Raw genomic sequence first — 15515 nt, 5'->3', positions numbered from 1 at the left:
AAAATGTGCTCCACATCTCTGAGCGTCTGTGCACTACGTGTGTTTTTTCTACATTTGGGGTTCGGTGATGTTTCCCCCATTCGGGGCTCAATTATTTTTTTCTTGAACTTTATTTTCTACTTAGAAGAAGCATGACGTAACAATAACAAATAATTCTTCTACGATGTGTTGTCCCAATCACACATCTTCATGGTTGTAACAATTTGGTATGTTTTGTCTACTTTCAGAACCGTCCTAAACTGTTCTTACTCGTCGCAAGAAACGGTCTTCCCTTCATCGGACAGTTGAAACGTTCAAACTCCCTGTGCACCAGCTCCGACTTATTGCCCACGAGATCGATCAGATTGTTCCAGTAGCTGTTCGCCGCGATCGCGTGTCCCCGTTGGCTGAAATGGAAACAGTCGACCGAGGCGATGCCTGCATCGGTGTCACCGTTCTGGAGCGTAGGCAGCGTCAGATGCTCCGGAAATGGTTGATAGTTAACGACGAAATCGGAGTCACTGGAGAACTCGTCCCGCTCGGCGACGGTCTGCTGTACTCGGTTCCACTGCTTCATGATACGCTCCAGCCGCGGTTGGAAGGACTCAAACCGTGCTCCAAACACACAGGAACACTCGAACGAATGAGTGGTAACGCACGACGCTGGCTTCGGGATGAACGTTCTCAAGATGCTAACATCTGCATGCAGTTGAAGGGAAGATGAACGGAAACGGAAAGAGAAGAGGGAGATTCTTTCAATATTATTTGTTTTCCAACATATATGCTATTAATCGCATGCTTACTGATTGTTGCCACAATATTAACCATAGTTCTAGGCAGAGACTTGCGAAGTAGTCTCAAGGTTTCCAGCAAATTTTGCTCATGTTGGTAGAGTGCTTTCTCGGGCTTGGGCAGGTAGCAGATGCGGCTACAGAAATCATTATGTCCGATGAGAATAGTTATCAGCTTCCAATGATTTTTGATATCGACCGTTCGATCCGACTGCATACGTTTGATGAGATTTCTCGCTTGGTGCGGCAGATCCTGACTCATGCCGCCTATTTCGGCCACATCAAATCTGTGGCCCAGAAATCAAAATTAAGAAAACAGTATAGAAGGGACTATTTTGCAAGTGGGAAGCCAATGCGTTCAATTACCTTGACTCCCTGTCGATGGATAGACTGTCGGCAACGACATAACCATTCAGGTTCGGATTGAACACCTTCAGTATGTTCGGTAAAGTTAGATATTGACGCCAGGTACCTTGTCCTCCGATGCACCACGACAGGCCTCGATTCTCGATGACCAGCTCGAGAATTCCGGTTGCCAGCACTCCGGTGCCGGCGGTTAGCGAATCACCGAGTGCCGCTATCACGTCGATGTCTCCAGGACGTAGCTCGTGAACCGAGATAGGAACTTTGGAGCTACGCATGCCTTCCGTAGGACAGGGAAAAGCTTGCTCAGATGGTACGGGAGATTGCACTTTCTGTATCAGGAATAGGAAGGCGAATGATTAGGAGAGAAATTCGAGCATGGCAAGATCTTGTCGGTAGAAATGTTCCTAGATTGACATACCCCTTGCGAGCGAGCTTGATTTAATCGGTCCGAATTTGGACCGACGTTGTCAAACAGAAAGTTGTGTATCTTCCGATAGAGCGTTATAAAAGGAGGATCATCGAGAAAGGACACTTCCTCCTGAGCGATCGTAGCGTCTATGGTGCTCAATAATAGCAGTAGCGACAGGGACAATGGTAGAACATGCATTCTGAATTGGAAAAATGCGTTTTACGTTGTTATATGTTTATCTTACTCACAATTACTTACATGAATGATGTTTGTTTTTAGTTAAAAGGAATCAGCTCAAAATCATCCAACCGATTTCGATCGCCACGAAGATCGTCTACGAAGAACGTAAAGGAAACTTTCAGACAGTGGCAGTCGAGGCACGTCCTCGCGTTGCTTCTGTTGGAACAGTGAATTCCGTTTTGAAATCGGTTGTGAAATGAACCCGAGCTTTTATAGTATCTCTAAGTGTCACTTGCGCTTGCCGTGACGACACAAGGACGACAGATAAATAATCTTCATATTGTACTTTAACGTTTTATCAACACATTACTTGATTATTGATGTCGCAATCAAAAAGCGATTGGTTTTAACTACAAACTAAACCGCACGATGCGGAACAAGGACGATTTATATGAAGAAGCGTCACACTATTCCAAACATGGTTTACTTACACAATGCATTATCCACATCGCAAACAGAAAGCGATGTTTTCGTTCTAATGTACGAACATATCTATCAATGGGTATGTTTAAAAAAAATTACACGCGTCGCCATTACTAACCAATAAAGCTTTCTGCTTGTTTTAAACAAATGATCATGTCTTGCGTTTTATTTAACAATCCCAAAGAATTTCTTCCGAAAGTCGTCATAGCGTTTTCGGATGTAAACATCGTGGGCAGCTGAGAAATATTTGGGACAACACACCACCATCGTTAAATTAAGTACATTCTTTTTACGAGTGAAGCGACACGCGAGGTACGCGAATTCGAGATACGCGAATTCCAAAATATAGATAATTTGTGTAATTGAATTGTAATGTAATTGTAATTGAAATGAAGTTTGTATTTGTCAAATTTCAAATTTACCCAAAACTACGTTACATTTTGATATTAAAAATATTAGTTTTGTTAAAGATGTACTCTATTTGACGAAATAAACGTGAAAATATCAATTATTAGTGTGCTTCGTAATGTGAAATGAAGAAATTGATCATTGAATACCAACTATAAACGATATTATAACGAGAATTCGAGTTACGCGAATATCTCTGGCACGCATTATTCGCGTAACTCAGAAAAGACTGTGAACGGATTTGCAGATTTCGGATTATTTTCTTGTGTTGTAATATTTACCGGACTTGCAGTTGATGTAGCGTAGTAAAGGAGAGGATGTTTTATTTCGTGGCACCCGTATTTATAAAAATTGTTTTTTGAGTGCCCCTGGCGCTCACTTTCCGACAGTTGACGAAACTGAACGAAACCGATCGTCAACTGTCAACTTCCTGCTTGCGGTGTTATTTTGCGTGAACAGACTGTATAAAAATCTTATTTTTTATTGAGATGTTCCTGTGGATGTACATGCATGAGAACGTATGATGAAGGATCCTATCCGTTACGCATATCTTAAGAACCTACAACGAGTAGCGAAATGATCTATAAATCGATTGGTGCATTGATAGCCATAATCTCCTGTCCAATCCACCCGTCCCGACCACGTGTACGTGTGTGTATAGATTTAATATCACATTTAGATAAGGTGCGCTTTCCTCCAGGTGCGGTGCAGTACCCGTTGTCCTTAGCTATTGCCGGGCGTACGTAGAAATGGCACGTCCGCACTAGGACACTTGAACAGCGTGAATTCTCTCTCCCAGTTTATCGATTTACCCCCAACCGGTTCAAGCATATTATGCCACAGTGCGTTCGAGGCCAAGGCGTACCCTTTTTGGCTGAGATGAAAGCAGTTCAGCGACATGTACGTGAAGTCCGCATCACCGTTCGGTGTCTCCGGGAAGGTAAGGTTCACGGTGAACATCAGTCAGTCGGTCGCGGCATTGTGACAGCGGCTGCTGAATGGCGGATGACAACCGCTAGTTGACATTCGCCACGGGTCACCCTGTGCTTTGGTACCATTCGGTTCGGAAGGCGCAGAACGATCAGTTGAAACGCAAGAGCTCTGTCGCATTATCGAAGTGCCAGTCGTCGAACGCAGTGCTCCAGTGAAGTGAACTCTCCAATACAGTGAGCCTTCCGTTAAGGTGTGTGAAAGTGTATTTCACCAAAATAACTTCAAGAAATCATTGGTATTCCGACAAAAAATCATAAACTTTCAGTGAAAACGTGTAATTTGTTTGAAAATGTCGCAAAACCCTCGTGACCAACAAAGTGCTAAGGATATTCTGAACCTCAATGATGTCCTTTGTCCGTTGTGTCGTCATGTAAGAGAACTGCGAGAGCAAAATCGGCATGCTGAAGCGAGCAGTTGGTTGGAGCTGGTTGGTCGACATTTGCAGGAATTGACCCATGCAGATGATAACTACCGTACCCATGGAGGACGGCACCGTAATGGCAGATCGCACCGCCGTTCAAACGCTCGAGAAACCCTGTTGGTGGCATCGGGCGACCAGCCCCAGGTACGTCTAGTACGTTCCCGCCGAAATCCGACTATCTACTGGTTAGACGTTGCAAGCGCACCAGCTACAGGCCGGGCATGTACTGCCTGTGTTAACAGTGGAAAAGGCCAAGCGACGGTACTTACACCAGGGGTTGGTGCAAAAAAGCGGACGGCAGCTGCTGCACGATCAGGCTTCGGAGCCCCGGCTGGCAATGTTCCAGCTACTCCACGTTCGGGTACTGTACGACCGGTTGGCGATATTCCGGTTGCTCCACGTTCGGGTTCTGTTACATCGGCTGGCAATGTTCCAGCTACTCCACGTCCGGGTTCTGTACGACCGGCTGGCGATATTGCAGCTACTCCACGTTGTAGTTCTGTACGACCGGCTGGCGATATTCCGGCTGCTCCACGTTCGGGTTCTGTACGACCGGCTGGCGATATTCCAGCTATTCCACGCTCGGGTTCTGTTGCATCAGCTGGTAATATTCCAGCTACACCACGTTCGGGTTCTGTTGCATCGGCTGGTAATATTCCAGCTACACCACGTTGTGGTTCTGTTGCATCGGCTGGTAATATTCCAGCTACACCACGTACAGGTACAGTTCCAGCGGTGGATATTACAATCCACCCGGTCCAACGTCAGACGGCACCGCAATGGAGATTGTATCCAAATTTTGCCTTGCAAGAACAAGCCGAGGTGTATTGGATTGTCGATGAAACGCTGACAGCTCCCGGAAGACGCTATCATACCGAGGGGCGTGAACCACCACAATCACCGAATCAGGTCCCACCGACAAACGAAGATCCTTTGGTCGTTCATGATTATGACGATGACCAGCCGAGAGAAGGTAAGTGACTTCACGATTTGTGGAGTTTAATGCACTTTAGAAAAACAATTGCCAGGGGTCCTTTTTGTCATAATCTCTTCTTTGGCTTTGCATCACTGGTTTACATGCTTTCTTCGTGGCTTGACTCCTGTTGAGGGTTTCCGTCCGGAACACTCGCAGTTCCTGTGCGATATTAAATGTTTGCATCCGCAGGTGTCAAGTGTTCCATGTTCTGCATCCACCGCATCCGCGTTACCTGGTATTGAGACCACGTTGGATGGTGATGACCACATTGGACGTTGGCCGACCAGGGGATTGCAGGAACATTTTTAATTGAAGGTTCATTCATTAGCTTTAGCTTAGTTCAATTCTAGTCCATGTCGATGATTGTTCGAATTTTAGCCACCAGCTGACATAAGCATTCCAATAAACATGCCAATCGCAAAAGGTTCCAAACTTTCGTTACGCTAGTCGAACGGATGTCGTCATCGCATTCCACTGTACGTGACGTTGCGTCATTTACCAGATTGTCGCCATTGTGCGAGAATCGGGACCGCTGGCGTCGAGTTGCTGTGAAGGGTTCGCGCCGCAAATGGCTTTCCTGTCTGCGATCGTACGACCGGATCGAATCCCTTCGCTTATCGTCGTAAAATAAAGCGACCGTTTCTGGATCGTTTAGTTTTCCGGCGCGTCTATGTCGCCAGTATTTTTCTTTGTCTGAAATTGTTCACGTGCCTGCTTCCGGTGTGTGATGTGTGGCTGGGTCGGGTCGGCCCGAGCACAAAATTTGCTGATCGCATAGAAAATGTGCTCCACATCTCTGAGCGTCTGTGCACTACGTGTGTTTTTTCTACATTTGGGGTTCGGTGATGTTTCCCCCATTCGGGGCTCAATTATTTTTTTCTTGAAATTTATTTTCTACTTAGAAGAAGCATGACGTAACAATAACAAATAATTCTTCTACGATGTGTTGTCCCAATCACTCTTCATGGTTGTAACAATCTGGTATGTTTGTCTATTTTCAGAACCGTCCTAAACTGTTCTTACTCGTCGCAAGAAACGGTCTTCCCTTCGTCGGACAGTTGAAACGTTCAAACTCCCTGTGCACCAGCTCCGACTTATTGCCCACGAGATCGATCAGATTGTTCCAGTAGCTGTTCGCCGCGATCGCGTGTCCCCGTTGGCTGAAATGGAAACAGTCGACCGAGGCGATGCCTGCATCGGTGTCACCGTTCTGGAGCGTAGGCAGCGTCAGATGCTCCGGAAATGGTTGATAGTTAACGACGAAATCGGAGTCACTGGAGAACTCGTCCCGCTCGGCGACGGTCTGCTGTACTCGGTTCCACTGCTTCATGATACGCTCCAGCCGCGGTTGGAAGGACTCAAACCGTGCTCCAAACACACAGGAACACTCGAACGAATGGGTGGTAACGCACGACGCTGGCTTCGGGATGAACGTTCTCAAGATGCTAACATCTGCATGCAGTTGAAGGGAAGGGAAGGGAAGGGAAGATGAACGGAAACGGAAAGAGAAGAGGGAGATTCTTTCAATATTATTTGTTTTCCAACACATATGTTATTAATCGCATGCTTACTGATTGTTGCCACAATATTAACCATAGTTCTAGGCAGATACTTGCGAAGTAGTCTCAAGGTTTCCAGCAAATTTTGCTCATGTTGGTAGAGTGCTTTCTCGGGCTTGGGCAGGTAGCAGATGCGGCTGCAGAAATCATTATGTCCGATGAGAATAGTTATCAGCTTCCAATGATTTTTGATATCGACCGTTCGATCCGACTGCATACGTTTGATGAGATTTCTCGCTTGGTGCGGCAGATCCTGACTCATGCCGCCTATTTCGGCCACATCAAATCTGTGGCCCAGAAATCAAAATTAAGAAAACAGTATAGAAGGGACTATTTTGCAAATAGGAAGCCAATGCGTTAAATTACCTTGACTCCCTGTCGATGGATAGACTGTCGCCAACGACATAACCATTCAGGTTCGGATTGAACACCTTTAGTATGTTCGGTAGGGTTAGATATTGACGCCAAGTACCCTGTCCTCCGATGCACCACGACAGGCCTCGATTCTCGATGACCAGTTCGAGAATTCCGGTTGCCAGCACTCCGGTGCCGGCGGTTAGCGAATCACCGAGAGCCGCTATGACGTCGATGTCTCCAGGACGTAGTTCGTGAACCGAGATAGGAACTTTGGAGCTTGCTTGCTCAGATGGTACGGGAGATTGTACTTTCTGTATCAAGAATAAGAAGGCGAATGATCAGGAGGGAAATTCGAGCATGGCAAGATCTTGTCGGTAGAAATGTTCCTAGATAGACATACCCCTTGCGAGCGAGCCTGATTTAATCGGTCCGAATTTGGACCGACATTGTCAAACAGAAAGTTGTGTATCTTCCGATAGAGCGTTATAAATGGAGGATCATCGAGAAAGGACACTTCCTCCTGAGCGATCGTAGCGTCATTGGTGTTCAATAATAGCAGTAGCGACAGGGACAATGGTAGAACATCCATTCTGCATTGGAAAAATGCGTTTTACGTTGTTATATGTTTCTCTTACTCACAATTACTTACATGAATGATGTTTGCTTTTAGTTATAAGGAATCAGCTCAAAATCATCCAACCGATTTCGGTCGCCACGAAGATCGTCTACGAAGAACGTAAAGGAAACTTTAAGACAGAGGCAGTCGAGGCACGTCCTCGCGTTGCTTCTGTTGGAACAGTGAATTCCGTTTTGAAATCGGTTGTGAAATGAACCCGAGCTTTTATAGTATCACTAAGTGTCACTTGCGCTTGCCATGCGGCACAAGGACGACAGATAAATAATCTTCATATTGTACTTTAACGTTTTATCAACACAATACTTGATTATTGATGTCGCAATCAAAAAGCGATTGGTTTTAACTACAAACTAACCCGCACGATGCGGAACAAGGACGATTTATATGAAGAAGCGTCATACTATTCCAAACATGGTTTACTAACACAAAGCATTATCCATAGCGCAAACAGAAAGCGATGTTTTAGTTATAATGTACGAACATATCTATCAATGGGTATGTTTAAAAAAAATTACACGCGTCGCCATTACTAACCAATAAAGCTTTCTGCTTGTTTTAAACAAATGATCATGTCTTGCGTTTTATTGAACAATCACAAAGAATTTCTTCCAAAAGTCGTCATAGCGTTTTCGGATGTAAACATCCTGGGCAGCTGAGAAATACTTGGGACAACACACCACCATCGTTAAATTAAGTACAGTCTTTTTACGAGTGAAGCGACACTGGAGTTACTCGAATTTGAGATACGCGAATCCCAAAATTTAGACAGTTTGTGTAATTGAATTGTAATGTAATTGTAATTGAATTGAAGTTTGTATTTGTCAAAATTCAAATTTGCTCAAAACTACGTTACATTTTGATGTTAAAAGTATAAATTTTGATAAAAATGTACTCTATTTGACGAAATAAACATGAAAATATCAATTATTAGTGTGCTTCGTAATGAGAAAAGAAGAAATGGATCATTGAATATTAACTATAAACGATATTATGAAGAGAATTCGAGTTACGCGAATATTTCTGGCACGCATTATTCGCGTAACTCAGAAAAGACTGTGAACGGATTTGCAGATTTCGGATTATTTTCTTGTGTTGTAATATTTACCGGACTTGCAGTTGATGTAGCGTAGAAAAAGAGAGGATGTTTTATTTCGTGGCACCCGTATTTATAAATTTTGTTTTTTGAGTGCAACTGACACTCACTTTCCGACAGTTGACGAAACTGAACGAAATCGATCGTCAACTGTCAACTTCCTGCTTGCGGTGTTATTTTGCGTGAACAGACTGTATAAAAATCTTATTTTTAAATGAGATGTTCCTATGGATGTACATGCATAAGTACGTATGAAGAAGGATCCTATCCGTTACGCATATCTTAAGAACCTACAACGAGTAGCGAAATGATCTTTATTTCGATTGGTGCATTGATAGCCTTAATCTCCTGTCCAATCCACCCGTCCCGACCACGTGTACGTGTGTGTATAAATTTAATATCACATTTAGATAAGGTGCGCTTTCCTCCAGGTGCGGTGCAGTACCCGTTGTCCGTAGCTATTGCCGGGCGTACGCAGAAATGGCACGTCCGCGCTAGGACACTTGAACAGCGCGAATTCTCTCTCCCAGTTTATCGATTTTCCCCCAACCGGTTCAAGCATATTATTCCACAGTGCATTCGAGGCCAAGGCGTACCCTTTCTGGCTGAGATGAAAGCAGTCCAGCGACATGTACGTGAAGTCCGCATCACCGTTCGGTGTCTCCGGGAAGGTAAGGTTCACGGTGAACATCAGTCAGTCAGTCGCGGCATTGTGACAGCGGCTGCTGAATAGCGGATGACAACCGCTAGTTGACATTCGCCACGGGTCACCCTGTGCTTTGGTACCATTCGGTTCGGAAGGCGCAGAACGATCAGTTGAAACGCAAGAGCTCTGTCGCATTATCGAAGTGCCAGTCGTCGAACGCAGTGCTCCAGTGAAGTGAACTCTCCAATACAGTGAGCCTTCCGTTAAGGTGTGTGAAAGTGTATTTCACCAAAATAACTTCAAGAAATCATTGGTATTCCGACAAAAAATCATAAACTTTCAGTGAAAACGTGTAATTTGTTTGAAAATGTCGCAAAACCCTCGTGACCAACAAAGTGCTAAGGATATTCTGAACCTCAATGATGTCCTTTGTCCGTTGTGTCGTCATGTAAGAGAACTGCGAGAGCAAAATCGGCATGCTGAAGCGAGCAGTTGGTTGGAGCTGGTTGGTCGACATTTGCAGGAATTGACCCATGCAGATGATAACTACCGTACCCATGGAGGACGGCACCGTAATGGCAGATCGCACCGCCGTTCAAACGCTCGAGAAACCCTGTTGGTGGCATCGGGCGACCAGCCCCAGGTACGTCTAGCACGTTCCCGCCGAAATCCGACTATCTACTGGTTAGACGTTGCAAGCGCACCAGCTACAGGCCGGGCATGTACTGCCTGCGTTAACAGTGGAAAAGGCCAAGCTACGGTACTTACACCAGGGGTTGGTGCAAAACAGCGGACGGCAGCTGCTGCACGCTCAGGTTTCGGAGCCCCGGCTGGCAATGTTCCAGCTACTCCACGTTCGGGTACTGTACGACCGGTTGGCGATATTCCGGTTGCTCCACGTTCGGGTTCTGTTACATCGGCTGGCAATGTTCCAGCTACTCCACGTCCGGGTTCTGTACGACCGGCTGGCGATATTGCAGCTACTCCACGTTGTAGTTCTGTACGACCGGCTGGCGATATTCCGGCTGCTCCACGTTCGGGTTCTGTACGACCGGCTGGCGATATTCCAGCTACTCAACGTTCGGGTTCTGTTACACCGACTGGCGATATTCCGGCTGTTCCACGTTCTGGTTCTGTACGACCGACTGGCGATATTCCGGCTGCTCCACGTTCGGGTTCTGTACGACCGGCTGGCGATATTCCAGCTACTCCACGTTGTGGTTCTGTTGCACCGGCTGGTAATATTCCAGTTATTCCACGTTCGGGTTCTGTACGACCGGATGGCGATATTACAGCTACACCACGTTCGGGTTCTGTTGCACCGACTGGCGATATTCCAGCTACTCCACGTTCGGGTTCTGTACGACCGGCTGGCGATATTCCGGCTACCCCACGTTCTGGTTCTGTACGACCGACTGGCGATATTCCGGCTGCTCCACGTTCGGGTTCTGTACGACCGGCTGGCGATATTCCAGCTACTCAACGTTCGGGTTCTGTTACACCGACTGGCGATATTCCGGCTGTTCCACGTTCTGGTTCTGTACGACCGACTGGCGATATTCCGGCTGCTCCACGTTCGGGTTCTGTACGACCGGCTGGCGATATTCCAGCTACTCCACGTTGTGGTTCTGTTGCACCGGCTGGTAATATTCCAGTTATTCCACGTTCGGGTTCTGTACGACCGGATGGCGATATTACAGCTACACCACGTTCGGGTTCTGTTGCATCGGCTGGTAATATTCCAGCTACACCACGTTGTGGTTCTGTTGCATCGGCTGGTAATATTCCGGCTGCTCCACGTTCGGGTTCTGTGCGACCGGATGGCGATATTCCAGCTACTCAACGTTCGGGTTCCGTACGACCGGCTGGTAATATTCCAGCTACTCAACGTTCGGGTTCTGTTGCATCGGCTGGTAATATTCCAGCTACACCACGTACAGGTACAGTTCCAGCGGTGGATATTACAATCCACCCGGTCCAACGTCAGACGGCACCGCAATTGAGATTGTATCCAAATTCTGCCTTGCAAGAACAAGCCGAGGTGTATTGGATTGTCGATGAAACGCTGACAGCTCCCGGAAGACGCTATCATACCCAGGGCCGTGAACCACCACAATCACCGAATCAGGTCCCACCGACAAACGAAGATCCTTTGGTCGTTCATGATTATGACGATGATCAGCCGAGAGAAGGTAAGTGACTTCTCGATTTGCGAAGTTTTATGTACTTTAGAAAAAACTATTGCTAGGGGTCCTTTTTGTCATAATCTCTTCTTTGGCTTTGCATCACTGGTTTACATGCTTTCTTCGTGGCTTGACTCCTGTTGAGGGTTTCCGTCCGGAACACTCGTAGTTCCTGTGCGATATTAAATGTTTGCATCCGCAGGTGTCAAGTGTTCCTGATTCCGCATCCACCGCATCCGCGCTACCTGGTATTGAGACCACGTTGGATGGTGATGACCACATTGGACGTTGGCCGACCAGGGGATTGCAGGAACATTTTTAATTGAAGGTTCATTCATTAGCTTTAGCTTAGTTCAATTCTAGTCCATGTCGATGATTGTTCGAATTCTAGCCACCAGCTGACATAAGCATTCCAATAAAAATGGCAATCGCAGAAGGTTCCAAACTTTCGTTACGCTAGTCGAACGGATGGCGTCATCGCATTCCACTGTACGTGACGTTGCGTCATTTACCAGATTGTCGCCATTGTGCGAGAATCGGGACCGGTGGCGTCGAGTTGCTGTGAAGGGTTCGCGCCGCAAATGGCTTTCCTGTCTGCGATCGTACGACCGGATCGAATCCCTTCGCTTATCGTCGTAAAATAAAGCGACCGTTTCTGGATGGTTTAGTTTTCCGGCGCGTCTATGTCGCCAGTATTTTTCTTTGTCTGAAATTCTTCACGTGCCTGCTTCCGGTGTGTGATGTGTGGCTGGGTCGGGTCGGCCCGAGCACAAAATTTGCTGATCGCATAGAAAATGTGCTCCACATCTCTGAGCGTCTGTGCACTACGTGTGTTTTTTCTACATTTGGGGTTCGGTGATGTTTCCCCCATTCGGGGCTCAATTATTTTTTTTCTTGAAATTTATTTTCTACTTAGAAGAAGCATGACGTAACAATAACAAATAATTCTTCTACGATGTGTTGTCCCAATCACACATCTTCATGGTTGTAACAATTTGGTATGTTTTGTCTACTTTCAGAACCGTCCTAAACTGTTCTTACTCGTCGCAAGAAACGGTCTTCCCTTCATCGGACAGTTGAAACGTTCAAACTCCCTGTGCACCAGCTCCGACTTATTGCCCACGAGATCGATCAGATTGTTCCAGTAGCTGTTCGCCGCGATCGCGTGTCCCCGTTGGCTGAAATGGAAACAGTCGACCGAGGCGATGCCTGCATCGGTGTCACCGTTCTGGAGCGTAGGCAGCGTCAGATGCTCCGGAAATGGTTGATAGTTAACGACGAAATCGGAGTCACTGGAGAACTCGTCCCGCTCGGCGACGGTCTGCTGTACTCGGTTCCACTGCTTCATGATACGCTCCAGCCGCGGTTGGAAGGACTCAAACCGTGCTCCAAACACACAGGAACACTCGAACGAATGAGTGGTAACGCACGACGCTGGCTTCGGGATGAACGTTCTCAAGATGCTAACATCTGCATGCAGTTGAAGGGAAGATGAACGGAAACGGAAAGAGAAGAGGGAGATTCTTTCAATATTATTTGTTTTCCAACATATATGCTATTAATCGCATGCTTACTGATTGTTGCCACAATATTAACCATAGTTCTAGGCAGAGACTTGCGAAGTAGTCTCAAGGTTTCCAGCAAATTTTGCTCATGTTGGTAGAGTGCTTTCTCGGGCTTGGGCAGGTAGCAGATGCGGCTACAGAAATCATTATGTCCGATGAGAATAGTTATCAGCTTCCAATGATTTTTGATATCGACCGTTCGATCCGACTGCATACGTTTGATGAGATTTCTCGCTTGGTGCGGCAGATCCTGACTCATGCCGCCTATTTCGGCCACATCAAATCTGTGGCCCAGAAATCAAAATTAAGAAAACAGTATAGAAGGGACTATTTTGCAAGTGGGAAGCCAATGCGTTCAATTACCTTGACTCCCTGTCGATGGATAGACTGTCGGCAACGACATAACCATTCAGGTTCGGATTGAACACCTTCAGTATGTTCGGTAAAGTTAGATATTGACGCCAGGTACCTTGTCCTCCGATGCACCACGACAGGCCTCGATTCTCGATGACCAGCTCGAGAATTCCGGTTGCCAGCACTCCGGTGCCGGCGGTTAGCGAATCACCGAGTGCCGCTATCACGTCGATGTCTCCAGGACGTAGCTCGTGAACCGAGATAGGAACTTTGGAGCTACGCATGCCTTCCGTAGGACAGGGAAAAGCTTGCTCAGATGGTACGGGAGATTGCACTTTCTGTATCAGGAATAGGAAGGCGAATGATTAGGAGAGAAATTCGAGCATGGCAAGATCTTGTCGGTAGAAATGTTCCTAGATTGACATACCCCTTGCGAGCGAGCTTGATTTAATCGGTCCGAATTTGGACCGACGTTGTCAAACAGAAAGTTGTGTATCTTCCGATAGAGCGTTATAAAAGGAGGATCATCGAGAAAGGACACTTCCTCCTGAGCGATCGTAGCGTCTATGGTGCTCAATAATAGCAGTAGCGACAGGGACAATGGTAGAACATGCATTCTGAATTGGAAAAATGCGTTTTACGTTGTTATATGTTTATCTTACTCACAATTACTTACATGAATGATGTTTGTTTTTAGTTAAAAGGAATCAGCTCAAAATCATCCAACCGATTTCGATCGCCACGAAGATCGTCTACGAAGAACGTAAAGGAAACTTTCAGACAGTGGCAGTCGAGGCACGTCCTCGCGTTGCTTCTGTTGGAACAGTGAATTCCGTTTTGAAATCGGTTGTGAAATGAACCCGAGCTTTTATAGTATCTCTAAGTGTCACTTGCGCTTGCCGTGACGACGCAAGGACGACAGATAAATAATCTTCATATTGTACTTTAACGTTTTATCAACACATTACTTGATTATTGATGTCGCAATCAAAAAGCGATTGGTTTTAACTACAAACTAAACCGCACGATGCGGAACAAGGACGATTTATATGAAGAAGCGTCACACTATTCCAAACATGGTTTACTTACACAATGCATTATCCACATCGCAAACAGAAAGCGATGTTTTCGTTCTAATGTACGAACATATCTATCAATGGGTATGTTTAAAAAAAATTACACGCGTCGCCATTACTAACCAATAAAGCTTTCTGCTTGTTTTAAACAAATGATCATGTCTTGCGTTTTATTTAACAATCCCAAAGAATTTCTTCCGAAAGTCGTCATAGCGTTTTCGGATGTAAACATCGTGGGCAGCTGAGAAATATTTGGGACAACACACCACCATCGTTAAATTAAGTACATTCTTTTTACGAGTGAAGCGACACGCGAGGTACGCGAATTCCAAAATATAGATAATTTGTGTAATTGAATTGTAATGTAATTGTAATTGAAATGAAGTTTGTATTTGTCAAATTTCAAATTTACCCAAAACTACGTTACATTTTGATATTAAAAATATTAGTTTTGTTAAAGATGTACTCTATTTGACGAAATAAACGTGAAAATATCAATTATTAGTGTGCTTCGTAATGTGAAATGAAGAAATTGATCATTGAATACCAACTATAAACGATATTATAACGAGAATTCGAGTTACGCGAATATCTCTGGCACGCATTATTCGCGTAACTCAGAAAAGACTGTGAACGGATTTGCAGATTTCGGATTATTTTCTTGTGTTGTAATATTTACCGGACTTGCAGTTGATGTAGCGTAGTAAAGGAGAGGATGTTTTATTTCGTGGCACCCGTATTTATAAAAATTGTTTTTTGAGTGCCCCTGGCGCTCACTTTCCGACAGTTGACGAAACTGAACGAAACCGATCGTCAACTGTCAACTTCCTGCTTGCGGTGTTATTTTGCGTGAACAGACTGTATAAAAATCTTATTTTTTATTGAGATGTTCCTGTGGATGTACATGCATGAGAACGTATGATGAAGGATCCTATCCGTTACGCATATCTTAAGAACCTACAACGAGTAGCGAAATGATCTATAAATCGATTGGTGCATTGATAGCCATAATCTCCTGTCCAATCCACCCGTCCCGACC

At 45.5% G+C, this 15515-nt stretch overlaps 3 protein-coding genes across 3 annotated transcripts; all 3 read right to left on the bottom strand.

Annotated features, from left to right (window-relative positions):
- Positions 1-223: 223 nt before the first annotated feature.
- Positions 224-1743, bottom strand: LOC128712836 (phospholipase B1, membrane-associated-like). The gene is made up of 4 exons (XM_053807707.1): positions 1555-1743; positions 1137-1465; positions 783-1057; positions 224-678 (listed from the first exon to the last, which is right to left on the bottom strand). Exons 1-4 carry the CDS (start codon positions 1741-1743, stop codon positions 224-226), a joined length of 1248 nt encoding a protein of 415 aa, XP_053663682.1.
- A 4260-nt stretch (positions 1744-6003) lies between these two features.
- LOC128712835 (phospholipase B1, membrane-associated-like) lies at positions 6004-7511 on the bottom strand. The gene is made up of 4 exons (XM_053807706.1): positions 7323-7511; positions 6932-7233; positions 6578-6852; positions 6004-6458 (listed from the first exon to the last, which is right to left on the bottom strand). The coding sequence occupies exons 1-4, from the start codon at positions 7509-7511 to the stop codon at positions 6004-6006; spliced, it is 1221 nt and encodes a 406-aa protein (XP_053663681.1).
- Positions 7512-12496: 4985 nt separating this feature from the next.
- LOC128712834 (phospholipase B1, membrane-associated-like) lies at positions 12497-14016 on the bottom strand. The gene is made up of 4 exons (XM_053807704.1): positions 13828-14016; positions 13410-13738; positions 13056-13330; positions 12497-12951 (listed from the first exon to the last, which is right to left on the bottom strand). The coding sequence occupies exons 1-4, from the start codon at positions 14014-14016 to the stop codon at positions 12497-12499; spliced, it is 1248 nt and encodes a 415-aa protein (XP_053663679.1).
- Between the last annotated feature and the right edge of the window lie 1499 nt (positions 14017-15515).

The sequence above is a fragment of the Anopheles marshallii genome, chromosome 3 (assembly GCF_943734725.1).
Source record: "Anopheles marshallii chromosome 3, idAnoMarsDA_429_01, whole genome shotgun sequence".
In the NCBI taxonomy this organism is placed as follows: Eukaryota; Metazoa; Arthropoda; class Insecta; order Diptera; family Culicidae; genus Anopheles; species Anopheles marshallii.
This window is presented reverse-complemented; position numbering and strand designations above follow the sequence as displayed.